This window comes from Meles meles, chromosome 13, assembly GCF_922984935.1.
Source record: "Meles meles chromosome 13, mMelMel3.1 paternal haplotype, whole genome shotgun sequence".
Classification (NCBI taxonomy): Eukaryota; Metazoa; Chordata; class Mammalia; order Carnivora; family Mustelidae; genus Meles; species Meles meles.
In genome coordinates, this window is record NC_060078.1 from 34,699,977 (window position 1) to 34,713,790 (window position 13,814).

The 13,814-nt window shown below is 34.0% G+C and overlaps 1 protein-coding gene across 4 annotated transcripts in view; it reads left to right on the forward strand.

The window, feature by feature from the left end:
- The window catches only part of ADK (adenosine kinase), a 538,475-nt gene that overhangs the window by 174,184 nt on the left and 350,477 nt on the right, over positions 1–13,814 (forward strand). For all 4 annotated transcript variants that reach the window (XM_046026661.1, XM_046026665.1, XM_046026664.1 and 1 more), the window contains one exon: positions 7,621–7,699. In XM_046026661.1, coding sequence (XP_045882617.1) covers positions 7,621–7,699 — 79 coding nt within the window. The remainder of the gene's footprint in view (positions 1–7,620; positions 7,700–13,814) is intronic.

The following is a 13,814-nucleotide window of genomic DNA, read 5'->3' on the forward strand; positions in this document are numbered from 1 at the left end:
GTGTGTTGGGGGGGGCGGATTTTGTTTGTAATATACACAGGTATATTCTCATCACTGGATTATATTATGTGTTTTGATAACTTAATATTTCTAAATTGAAATATATGGAAATATCAGTAGATACAGGTCTAACATTTTAAAAAAATTAACTCTTTAGTAGAAGCAGTTCATACATACAGTAAAAATAAAGTGAAAAATTAAACACTTCTAAGACTTCTAGCTTTGGGAAATGGACTTACCCTGCTTTTCATCAGGATTCGTTAGAATTTATTAGGTCAAAATTTGGAATAAGATTAAGTTTGCCCCCTTATAACTATTACTACCCACTATTATTTGTGCGTGTTATGCTGGAGGTCCTGAATCTCTGAACTAAGGCAAGAAAAAGAGAGGGGGAGGGAAGAAAGGGAGAGAAAAAAAATTGTTATTGTTCACAAATGATAATGTATATATGGCAAAAAACATAAATTATTGGAATTAAATACAGATATTAGCCACTGGATAGATAAAAATTATTATATAAAGAATTATATTTCTGGGGCTGCTGGTTGGCATAGTTTGTTAAGTGTCCGACTCTTGGTTTTGGCACATGTCTGATCTCAGGGTCATGAGATCAAGCCCCATGTCAGGCTCCATGCTCAGGGCAGAGTCTGCTTGGGTTTCTCTCCCCCTCCGCACCCCCCTTGCATTCTCTCTTTAAAATAAATAAATAAGTCTTTAGAAAAAAAGAATTCTATTTCTGAATACCATGAACAAATAAAAATTAGGTTTAAATAAATACCACAGTAGTACTAAAACAAAGGAAGTATGAAATAGTGACTCTAATAAAATATATGCAAGATTTATGGCAAAAATTATGAAACTAATTGAGAAATATAAAAGACCTAGATAAATGTATTTTGATGTACAGTGTGATCAAGGATTGACAGTTTAATATTGGGAAGGTTACCACTTTCCCATATCTATCTATCTATCTATCTGTCTTGTACCTATCTATTTTTAATGCACTCCTTGTCAAAATCTCTGCAAACAGTTTTGGAAATTGACATATTTATATGGAGGTACAAAGGACCAAGAATATTCAGGGGCGCCAGGGTGGCTCAGTGGGTTAAAGCCTCTGCCTTTGGCACAGGTCATGATTCCAGGGTCCTCGGATGGAGCCCTGCATTGGGCTTCCTGCTCAGCAGGGAGCCTGCTGCTTCCAATCTTTCTCTCTCTCTCTCTCTCTCTCTGCCTACTTGTGATCTCTGTCAAATAAATAAATAAAATCTTAAAAAAAAAAAAAGAATTTTCAAAGCACTCATGAAGAAGAACAAAGTGAAGGTATTTGTTTTTCATTAAGACTTATAAGACAATAGTAATTAAGACAAAATGCAGTTTGTGCAGGGTAGACATACATATCAATGAATCAGAATTAAGAGCCCAGAGATGGTGAGGCATACATATATCATTATCTGTTTGTCTATGTATGTATGTATGTATGCATGTATAGTGATAATGGTTCTGGAGGTTACACAACTGTTCACTTTATAACTTTTTAAAATTACGTATTTATTTTAGATAGCCTTAAGAAATTTATAAAAAACAAAACTAAAGAAAGCCCAACAATGTAACCTCCCTCCTTCTCCACTCCATGGAGCTACAAATATTAACAGTTAATGTATTTAGTTTATCATTATAAATTTACTTATTGTGGTTATGTCCCATTCTTTAACAAATTTACGTCTATTGATTCTCTTCTGGAAGATGAAGAATATAGTGCACTTAGACTTTTTTATTTTTCCTTTATGCTTTTTACATATTTCAATTTTTCTAATGATTGATTTAATGACTAAACAATATACTTAAAACCTCTTTTGAAAAGTTGATTATTAACATTTGAGATATTTAGGGACTCTTTAACTGAAGGAAAGAAAATTAGTAAACTTTTTCATTTCTCTACTTTCTCATCTTCAAAATGTCAGTGTTATATATAAAATTTTTACATTTCATAAATGTTATTAAATGTTACAAATGTTTGCAACTGTAATTAAATGTTACATGTTGTATCTCAGCATAGATTCTAAAATTGAAAACCAAACAAAACCTCATTACCAAATAACGAAGTAACTTATTCTCTGTAGAACCAAGGAGCTTGATTGGAAGAATTCATAGAATAGAATCTATATTCCTTTGTTATTAAAATTTTTGCACTTAGGGAGAATTTTACATGTAACAGATATAATGGGCTCTCTTCAAATTTCTTTTTGGCATCCTCTACTTTTCCAAAGCCATACACCTATTCTCACTTTTTCATTCCTCCCCACAACCCATGCTGTCTTCTTTCTTATGTTTCTTTTTGATTGTTACACCTCCAACTTAGTAATTTTTCTTTTATAAAAGCAAGGCAAAACAACACTTATATGTGTTTATTTTTCCCTTATAAGTTAATACTGTGAGTGGATATTGAATTCTATTTGGAAATCTTTTTTTCTTCTAGTGTAGAATACAATTTTTTTTTTTCATCCTGTCTTCTTTAAGAAGTTTGGTGTATTCTGATTCTTATTCCTTTTCAGATTATCTGTCATTTTTCACTCTAGAAGTTCTTAAGGTTTTCTTTTAATATGAAGAGTTCTGAAATTGAACAAGGTATTGTCCAAGTATAGATCCTAGTCCCCTTCCTAATAGAATTGCTTCATATTTGGACAAATCTGAAGATTATATATTTGTCCTCTTTTGAAAACTTTTTTTCTAGTATTTCTTTCCTAGTCTTATCGCTAGTCTCCCTATCATTCTTCTTCTTTTTTTTTTTTAAAATATTTATTTATTTGACAGACAGAGATCACAAGTAGGCAGAGAGGCAGGCAGAGAGAGAGGGGAAGCAGGCTCCCCGCTAAGCAGAGAGCCGGATGCGGGGCTCGACCCCAGGACCCTGGGATCATGACCTGAGCGGAAGGCAGAGGCTTTAACCCACGGAGCTACCCAGGCACCACCCCCCCAATCATTCGTCTTAAATGGACCTTGGGCCACTGGATCCGTTCTCTGTGCCTCTTAATTTTTCTTTCATACTTTTCATCTCTTATATTTCCTACAGATTTGGGGGTTTTTCCTGGGTGTTTTCAGCTCTTACTTTCATCTTATTTTTAATCCACATCCATTTTTATTGTTCAGGTCATCCTTTCAACTATTGATATTTGTAAAAATTTCATCAGTGGTTAAGCTAATTTATAGAAATTTATTTTCTGGTAACTGTATAGTTACCAGAAACTGTATAGCTGAGCAGACAGGTTTTCTATATTGTCTATATATTCTATATTGTCTATATTATTCTATATTGTCTCAGAAAAAATTAGGCAGGCAGTGCACTATAGCGCAGCAGTTCTTCAGAAAGTTAAACAGTTAGAATTAACAGTTAAAAGTTAAACTGACCCAACAATTCCATTCCTAGGTAGATGCTCAAGAGAAATGAAAATAGTATGTCCACACAAAACTTAGTGAGTGTTCCTCACAGTATTATTCATAATAGCCAAAAAATGAAAACAACCTATGTGTCCAGAGATGGGTGAATGTAGAAAATGTGCTATATCCATATAACACAGCGTTATTCAGCCATAAAAAGGGATAAAGTGCTGATAGATGCTCTAGCATGTATGAACACAGATGACATTATTCTAAGTGAAAGAATCTATTCAACAAAATCATACACATATTATTTGATTCCATTTATATGAAATGTCCAGTATAGACAAAAACACAGAGATAGTAAGTTACTTTAGGATGGAGATATTTGGTTTTGATAATAAATGTATGGGGGTTTCTTTATAAGTTAATGAATGTATTCTAAGATTGATAGTGGTGATGGTTGCACAATTATGAATATATTTAAAATGATTGGATTGTAGATTTTAAATGAGTGAATTGTATGGTATGTGAGTTGTATCTCAATAAAGCTGTTACAAAAAAATTTTCAAAGAAAAAAAATGATTGTCATGTAGGCTAAAAAGTTACATAATTATCAGGATATGAAAGACTTTACAACAGATTGGAACATATAAAAACATTTTACTCTTGTGGATGAGGTAGAAGTGGTTGGACCATATTCCAAGTAGTATTTAAAGGAATCACTCTCATTTTTATGTCTCCTATCACTGCTTTGTCAATGCTATTATATTTTCTTTCTGTTAAGCTAGATTTATTATTTCTCAAATTTGTGGTCTATGTGTGGCCTCCACTTGCTTAATGGTGCTGTTATATATTTGTTCGTATATATGTATATGTATAAATATATATAAAACATGTTTTTTGACATCCAGTAAGACTTGGAAGAGGAAGCAAACATATGCTTCATCAACCATCTTGACATGTGAGGTCCTGATATTTTTGTACCTCTTGAACTGATTCCAAAAGTAATGTTAATAAATACAAATTTGGTTTCTACAAAAAACTTTCTTCATTGGCTGGAATGAGGAGAATTATACACTGATTTTTGTGTGTTTGTAATTAACAATTTTGATTCTAGGGTTCTGCTTTTGATTCACTATTGTGCCATATGTGACCTCTGTTTGGCAAACCACTCAAACTTTATATGTAACTTTTCCCATTTCTGTTTTTCTTTTCTTTCCTTTTTTTTTTTTAAAGTAATCTCTACACCCAATGTGGGACTTGAACCCATGACCCTGAGATTAAGAGTCACAAGTTCAACTGACTGAGCCAGCCAGGAGCCCCCAACTTTTCCCACTTCTTAAAGAAAGGCATTCTTTTAGGTCCATTTCATCTCTAAAATTGATCACGTTTACTCTGTTGTTTATTTTTAGTAAGATCTTTTACTCTGTTTTACTTTATTGTTATTGAACACTCCCTGCACCATCCATTAGTACTTTTGTGTAAGAGTGGGATTTTCTTTATTTGCGTATCTGGTATGATAACCACTATTTAGAAGTGGCTGTTGAGCACTTGAAATGTGGCTAGTATGACCGATGAACTGAATTTTAAGTTTTATTATACTTTATTAGCTTTAATTTGAATGTCTATAGCTAGAGGAGGCCAATAGCTACCTTATTAGATCAATATGGTTCTAGATTATTCTGGTTTAAAAAATATTAATTCTGTTAGATGATCTGGAGAGAAAGGATTACATGAACAAATAAGCTTAGGAAGTGTGTGTACTATATCCATCTTGAATGTTAATGTACATATCAGGATATTAAAGGCCTTGATATATTCAAAAGAAAGAAGACTAATTAACTATTGCTCAGTTTTCCTAAAACTTATGGGTACTCAGAACCCTTTGAGGTTTTAGGGTTAGGGTCCAGAGCTAACGTTTATAGAATACATATTGCATGACTAGAGTTACTGTTTTAAACATTTTATTCAAATCGTGATTTTTTTTTAATGCTTACCACAAGTTTATGAGGTACTATTTAGCTCCTGTTTACTTTGCTCTTTTTAAAGTGGAAAGTGAAACACAGAAGGATTTATAGATGTGGCCAAGAACACACAGGAAGTAGTACAACCTGCATTCTGATGTGTAGTCAGATTGTTGTTGAGCAGTATGTTGTATGCCTTACAAGATAGACATTTCATTTTATATTTTCCATTAAACTTTCCTAAGTTCTTAGTAATATACAGTAGTTGGTTTATTATGATTTTAGTAACTATAACAAATTTAGGCCCATCTCATCCCCCCCAAAATATTATAGCTATTTCATTAGTAGTTGTTTGAAGGGAGAAATTGATGATAAAGAAGGCTATAACTTAAGGAAAGAGATTCTTGACAAAGTGAGAAAGGATGGTATTGCTGTAACTAGCATTAACTAGGGAGCTTATAACAAAATCCATTCTCTCACAGTTCTGGAGGGTAGGCGTCTGAATTAAGGGGATTGGCATGGCTGTGTTCCTTCTGAAGAGTCTAGGGGAGAATCCTTCTTGCCTCCTCTAGGTTTTGGTGGGTGTTGGCATTCCTTGGCTTTTGGTTTATCACGTACTCTTTGACTCTGGCGTCACATGATCTTCTCCTTTGTGTCTCCTCTTCTATTATAAGAAGACTTGTTACTGGATTTAGAGCCTGCCTGGGTAATACAGGAGACACGCTCTTATCAAGAACCTTATCTTGTATCTGTAGATTCTTTTTTCCAAATAAGGTACATTCACTGGTTCTGGGGGACAGATCTTTTTGGACATCACCCATTTGTAATTCAACTCATTACAAATATGATCCAAAACCTTTGGAGGAATTGGTTTTTGAAAGTGGAGGGACTGCAATTGATCACTGTATGATGCTTTATCTAGTCACTCTCCCTTTCTCCTCTAATCTCTAGTATCTCTCTTTAACTGATACCTAGTTCAGACAAAGGAGAAGAGAACTTCCCTTGACCTACTGCAACTACCCACCTCTGCATCTGTGCCTATATACTTTGCCTTCTCTACTGTTATTATTATGTTAGTATTATTAGTGGTATACAAATCCTGCAGTCAGAGTTCTGGGCAGGTTTGCTAATTGTGTTTATAGGCATCTCAGGGTTTTATAGATAGAATTCCAAGGCAGCTGGAGGTACAGAGTGGGTATAACTCCATTTTTCTTATTCCTAATATAGCTATCTCTATATTTGTCTTTTTTTATTTTGAGGTTCTGCAAAATGTTTCATTTCAGTAAAAGGATCTACTTCTATATTTAAAGTTTCTAAAGGTTTAAAAATACTTTTCGAGACTGAAACTTTCCTTGAATATTCTACTCATATCCCAATTTCTCTCTTTTTCAACCAACCTCCTGTAGCACTTGTTACCTACATTGCATATATTCTGTTATTCAATAATTCGATGTTTTCTAATTCTCTGTTTTCTCATATGTATTCATCTTTTTGTCCCTCCAAAGCTTGTTAGCCTTTTGAAATTAAATTGCATATTTATGCCCCTTGGATTTCTCCCATAAACTCTACATGTTAGAGACATGTAGGGAGTATTGATTTGAGATCCAGATTAATAAGTGCCCTCTATTAGAGATTTATTCAAATCATTGCCCATAGTCCTTTGGCTGGATATGTGTAGTAGGATGGATGTACATGGATCGTGTTAAATGGAAAGCTTCATGTGTAGTGAATGTACATATTATTCTGGAAAGAAGTTCTATAGCTTTTGTCAGATGCCAAAATGATGAAGTATCAAAGCTTTAAATCATTTCTCTCCATGCTTTTGTTTGGCAGATACAAAAATCATGTCACCAAGCAACTTGCTTAGAATCATACAACCCAATGTAGTTTCCCAGTTCTTTAAATTATAAGCTGATTATCTTTATGATATCTAGAACTTTAAAGTTATTACAATATATATTTGTAAGGATTTTAGAGATAACTTAACATGGGAAAATATGCATTACTTATAATTGTGAATTTTTATTTTTACCTTTTTTAGTTTAATGGTTAATTATGGACAGCTTATATATTTTAAATTTTTATAATTATAGATTTGTGAAGAAATTTCATAAGTATTAAAATTCAGCAAAGTTTTTCATCCATATTTCAATTCTTAACAACATAATTATGTAATTCAAAATATTTTAGTAATTATGATTTAATGTACTTCTAATCAGAAAAGTTCATTGTGACAACTGACAGATGCTAACTTTTTTTTACTGTAATTTCTTTGTAGGTTTGATGAACTTGTAAAAAAATTCAAGGTCGAATATCATGCTGGTGGCTCTACCCAGAATTCAATGAAAGTGGCACAGGTTGGTTAATTATTTTATAAGTTATAAAGAAATGGATTCAAAATGACTCTAGACTATATTTTATTGCTATAGAATTGTTTTGTCTATTTTTAATTCGGTTTTTAACAATCATTGCCCATCTAATTAACAAAAATTACAAGCCAGGAGGAGAGTCATCTCCAGGAACCAAATTGACTGTACCGGGATCTTGGATTTCCAAACCTTCAAAACAGTGAGAAATAGATTTCTATTGTTTATGCCATCCAGTCTATGGTATCTCAGTATGGCAGCCTAAGCAGACTAAGATAGATTACATACCCAGAAGAATTGGAAGAAGGGTCTTGAAGAGATATTTGTATACCCGTCTTTATAGCAGCATTATTCACAATAGCTAAAAAGAAAACACAGAGCTATAAAAGGAAGGAAATTGTGACACATAGTACAACATAGATGAATCTTGAGGGCATTATGCTTAGTGAAATAACCTAGTCACAGAAGGCTGAGTACTGATGATTCTCCTTATATAAGATACCTCAGGTTGTCAGATTCATAGAGATGGAAAGTGGAATGGTGATTGCCAAGGGTTAGCAAGAAGGGGGAGTTATTGCTTAATGATTATAGAGTTTCAGTTTTACAAGATGAAAAGCTGTTCTAGAGATGGATAGTGGTGATGATTTTTCAACAACGTGAATGTACTTAATGCCACTGTACTATACACTTAAAACTGATTAAAAAAGTAAATTTTATGTATGTCTGTTTTTCCACAATTAAAAAATAATTTTAAAATTTTAAAATAAATTTAAAATTTTAAAAATAGATCCTAGAAATTCTTCAGTAGGCAATGATACCAGCATGATTCAAGTTAAAGATTTCATTTGCTTATTCAGCAATCAATGAGGCAGCAGAACAGCTTAAGAGCATGGGCTTATTCTTGGGACCATGCGAGTGCATTAGAACTGGGTTTGAGTTCAAGCTTTGTCACTTTACTGGCCTTGAAGCTATGAACAATCTACTCAGCTTTTCTTGGCCTTTCATCCGTAAATGTGGTAGTTAAAGCTTACCTTGGAAGTTGTAAGGATTAATGTGATAATGTTTATAGAAATTGTAGTACTTTTAAAAAGAAAACTTGGAAACCACTAGGGTTGAAGGGTTTTTGGTTTTTTTGGGTTTTTTTTTTTGCCATTTTTCTGAATGTTTTTCATCTTAACAAAACTTAAATTTACCCATTTATGGACTGGACAACCAGAATTGTGGCTCTCATCCACTTAAAAATAGTAATTCCAATCTAGCCCTGAATTGAACATCTTGTGTTGCTTTTCATTTCCCTAATATTTTGAGACTGCATTTCCTTTCCATCTGACTGATGATCCAACTACATAATTGCCAAATTATAATTTATGTCTAGGATAGCCACACAGTTTTCAAAAATAGTACATTAGAAGTACTTTCCTTTAGAAAGATGATTTCTCAGATTTTCCTTGGCAGACAATAATAGGAAGAACTGACTCATTTGTAGATTAAAAGGCATACTTATTGAGTGTCTGCTATGTGCTTGTCATTGTGCTAGGTAGTAACTGGTAACTTAAGCTCTCTAGTCTAAATTTTGAGAAAAATCTGAAAAAATAGAGCCTTAGAGTGAATGACACTGATAGAGTCTTAGTTGTATCTAAGTCTGATATAGTCTTGTTCAATGAGGACATTGAGTTTGAGCTTAGAGCAGTCTAAAAAATTTAGGCAAATACAACAGAAAGGAGATGACAGGGATATAACCTACCAGGAAAAGTATTAGGTTTTGTTTTGTGTTAGTGTTTGGTTGGTTTGGGACTTTTCTTAGCCATTTGAGTTCTCCTTCACTCCAGCAAACACCTGGATTTTAGGTTTCCATTGTTTCAATCACTCTACATTATTAAAGAAGCAAGTATTGAGTAGCACCTAACAACTCAGGAGAGCTACACTAACTGAATGTCTGCCAGATGCTGTGAACTGTAGCTCTGAAATAGGATAAGATCTATTCAAAGGGTAAAAATTCAGTGATCATCTAAGTTTTCATAGATCACTTAATTCTACATAGTTCTTAATCGTATATACCATGTGAAGTATGTATTTTCTGTATCTGTGTGTGTTTTATGTAATAAATATTTTAAAAATATTTAGTCTTCTGTAAAGACAAGATAAAAAAACCAGGTAGGTGGAATTCATATGTTGTGAACTGATAGGTTATAAGATTGAGCCAAAGTCATAGTACTTGTTTTAAAGTATAGACAATAAATAATCAAGTATCTTGGGAAATAGGCAAATCTGATGTGCTGTATATAAATAGCAAGTAAGATTGTAACCTGCAAGACTGCTAAGGTTAGACTAAAGAAAACTGTATTGAACAAATCAGAATATCTCTTATAGAAAGGGTTGGAAAACTATCATAATCATGTACCACTGGACTAATAGTTATATCACCCCGAATAGACCCCTTGTTAGTGACACTTAGTATGTTCTCATTCTCGCCTCATACACACTACCCAGGAAAGGCAAATAAAACCTTGACTGTTCAGCAGACCAATTATCAAGCTTCAGCATCTTTGCTCTTGAGTTTCTCTCAGAAAACAAGTAGAGTGTGTATGTGCAATCCTAAGCACTACTGTTTGTGGCGCCTTGCTTTAACTGTGACTGTCTTCTCATAAGTACACCATCATCATCAGAGGAGCCTGATGAGGTAAGTAGGCAGGGCATTTGAACATTCAGCGAGTGAAATCCCTGTAACTTGATTGCCATTGCCTCCTGACTCATTACACTATGATTCTTAGCTTTTCCCCTTGCTTCTTGCTGTTTTTTTGTTTGTTTGTTTGTTTAATGGATAAATGTGTAGTATCAACCTCTGCATTTGGTTGGTAGGCCCTTTTTGTTCTTTTCCTTTTGGGATGGCTGGCATGTTTACGTATTTGGAAGTTACTACTGTTTCAAGGTAATTTTCCCACACAATACTAGGTTTAAGTGGATTTCTCCCTGTTCCATGGTTTCATAATACCTTACATGGTAGCCGTGGAAAAAATATGCAGAAACATTGAAAGGGAGCATTATATGCAAAGATCAACACTTCTATGAAAGACGAACTAAAAGTCATATAGAGAGTAATAAACATTAACACTTTACAATCAGTGTAGAGCTCATTCTGTCAGATCTGACCAACAATCATACTTTCATATATCCATTGATATTGCAAATCATGTCAATAAGAAAATGTTCTCATTAGTTCTTTGATACTTTGATTTGTTAAATTCTTGGAGATTTTAATGCAACCACAGGCAATATAAAACAATATTGTTGAGATGTCCAAATACAATTCTAGATTTTCCTCACCTGCATGTTTGACAGTGTAAATTTAAATTTTGTAAAATTTCATTCGTTGTAAACTTCTCTTTAATGAAAATGTAAAAATCTTATCTGAAAACTATTCTGCACCCCTTGTATATACCACTGCCAGAAAGTGGTATGATTTGCTTACCTGTGATATTGATGCTTGTGTAGTGAAGGTTTTGGGACACTTCAGTTTTCTCAATATGTACAGGTGCACTTAATGTGATTTTTGAACATAAAGAAATGGAAGGAGGTAGCCGCCTTGGACATGTGCCTTTAAAACAGCTATAATTATTGTTGGACTTAGAAAAGATATCCTGCAGTAAAATATTTTTAAAGTGTGAGACAAGAAGAATGTCCTTGTCTAATTTGGCAATACACTGAGGATGAGAATGGAGAAAAAGATTTTACTGAAACAGAAATTTATATGCCATTTCTCCAAAAGTGTTTGATGGTATTTGAAGAAGCCATACGGAGACTAGAAAAAACTTGCACAACAAACAAATGTCTCATTTTTGTGTGATTTGACTGCTTCGTAACTCAAGGTGGGGGGAAAAAAAGTCACCACGAAAGGGCAGCCAAATTAAATAAGACCTTCTCAATTTCTTAACTAAAACTGTAACTCATTTGGATTGCAACTTTGACAGTATAAATTGAAATTACCAGTGTGCTTCTGAAATGATGTTCATTTTACACATGGAAAGCCTATATAATTTAATCCATCAATCCAAAGGACATGACTGATAAACAGTTGGAATACCCAAACAAGCATTTAGATTCAAAGTAGGTGAATATTTTGTAGAGTTTGAAACTAATTTTAACATATCTGACTACCTGCTATTGCTAATAAGTACAATCCTAGGTATTCCATGCTCGAATGCTTTTATTGAGAGGTATTTAGCTTGATATCATCACAGGACTGACACCAAGAATATGGACTCGATATAGGCAGAGCAGTCAAGATGAAGTTTACATTGAACTATATTCAGTTTTACCACAGTAAAAAGAAGGCTGTCGTAATGGTTTGTTTTTTTTTTAAAGATTTTATTTATTTATTAGACAGAGATCACAAGTAGGCAGAGAAACAGGCAGAGAGAGGGGAGGAAGCAGGCTCCCCACGGAGCAGAGAGCCCGATGTGGGGCTCTATCCCACGACCCTGAGATCATGACCTGAGCCGAAGGCAGAGGCTTTAACCCACTGAGCCACCCAGGCGCCCCTGTCCTAATGGTTCTATTCAGTTCAGAGAAGTGATATTGGAAAGGAGACACAAACATAAAACTATTAATCCAACTGTTTTTTTAACTTCTTTTAAGAAAATCTTTCATTTATATACGTTAAGAATATACAATATGGCCTATATTTTATTTAAATTTTATTTAATTTTATCTAAATTTTATTTAAATTTAAAATTTAAATTCCAATAAAGAATTTGAAAAGCTAAGTTGCTGTATTTATTTTAGCAAATGAAAAAATGATTATTATATTTTCTCATACATATTATTTAATTAGTCCTACTTTTAAAAATTACTAATTTCCACTGTTAATTGCTCCTGTTGTTTAAAAGTAGCACTTATATAACAGAAAAGTAAATAATACAGAATAATATATACTTTCAAATTGGTCTGTATTGGTTTATTCAGGATGCCATAGCAATACCAGAGACTGAGTGGTTACCCAAGAGAAATTTGTTTAATCAGAGTTCTGGATATTAGAAGTCCAAGATCAAAGTGTTAGCAGCTTTGATTTCTTCTACTTATTTTTTTTTTTTAAAGATTTTATTTAGGGGTGCCTGGGTGGCTCAGTTGGTTAAGACACTGCCTTCAGCTCAGGTCATGGTCACAGACTCCCGGGATCGAATCCTGCATCAGACTCCCAGCTCTGCAGGGAGTCTGCTTCTCCCTCTCACCATCTCCCTTCTCGCTATTTCTCACTCTCTCTGTCTCTCTCAAATAAATACATAAAATCTTTTAAAAAATGATTTTATTTATTTGAGGAAGAAAGAGTGAGCACATGTGTGCACTGGACATGCACAGGACAGGGGAAGGGACAGAAAGGGAGGGAGAGAAGAATCCCAAGCAGTCTCCATGCTGAGCATGGAGCCCCAGCCCCACTTGGGGGGCCCCAATCCCACAGCCCCAAGATCGTGACCTGGGTGGAAACCAGCCGCTCAACCAGCTGAACCACTCATATGTCCCAGCTTTGATTTCTTCTGAATCCTCTCTCCTGTTGGCTCTCTCTTCACATAATTGTCACTCTGCATACTCCTGGTATCTCTCTCTGTGCTTGTATCTATTTTTATAATGACAGTGGTAAAATTGGCTTAGGATCCACCATAAGGGCCTCATTTTAACTTAAAGGCCCTGTCTCTAAATAATAGTTACGTTCTTAAGATCTGGGGCTTAGGGCTTCAACATAGGAATTTGGGTAGGACACAATTCAGAGCATGTCAAGTACTAATTTGTATGTTTTTTATTTTTGGTAGTATACCATTTTGATTTTCTTCTTATTTCCTTTTGTGTATGTGTTTTAGTTATTTTCTTAGTGGTTACTTTGGGGCTTATAATTAACATACTAAACTTACAACAATCTAGTTTAAATAGTACCAACTTAGTTTCTGTGGCATACAAACACTTTTCTCCTTTGTCTTTCCATTCTCCCCCTTTATATCGTTATCATCAGTAATTCTTTTATTTTATTTTGTTTTTTTTTAAAGATTTTGTTTATTTATTTGATAGACAGAGATTGCAACTAGTCAAGAGGCAGGCAGGGAGAGAGAGAAGGAAG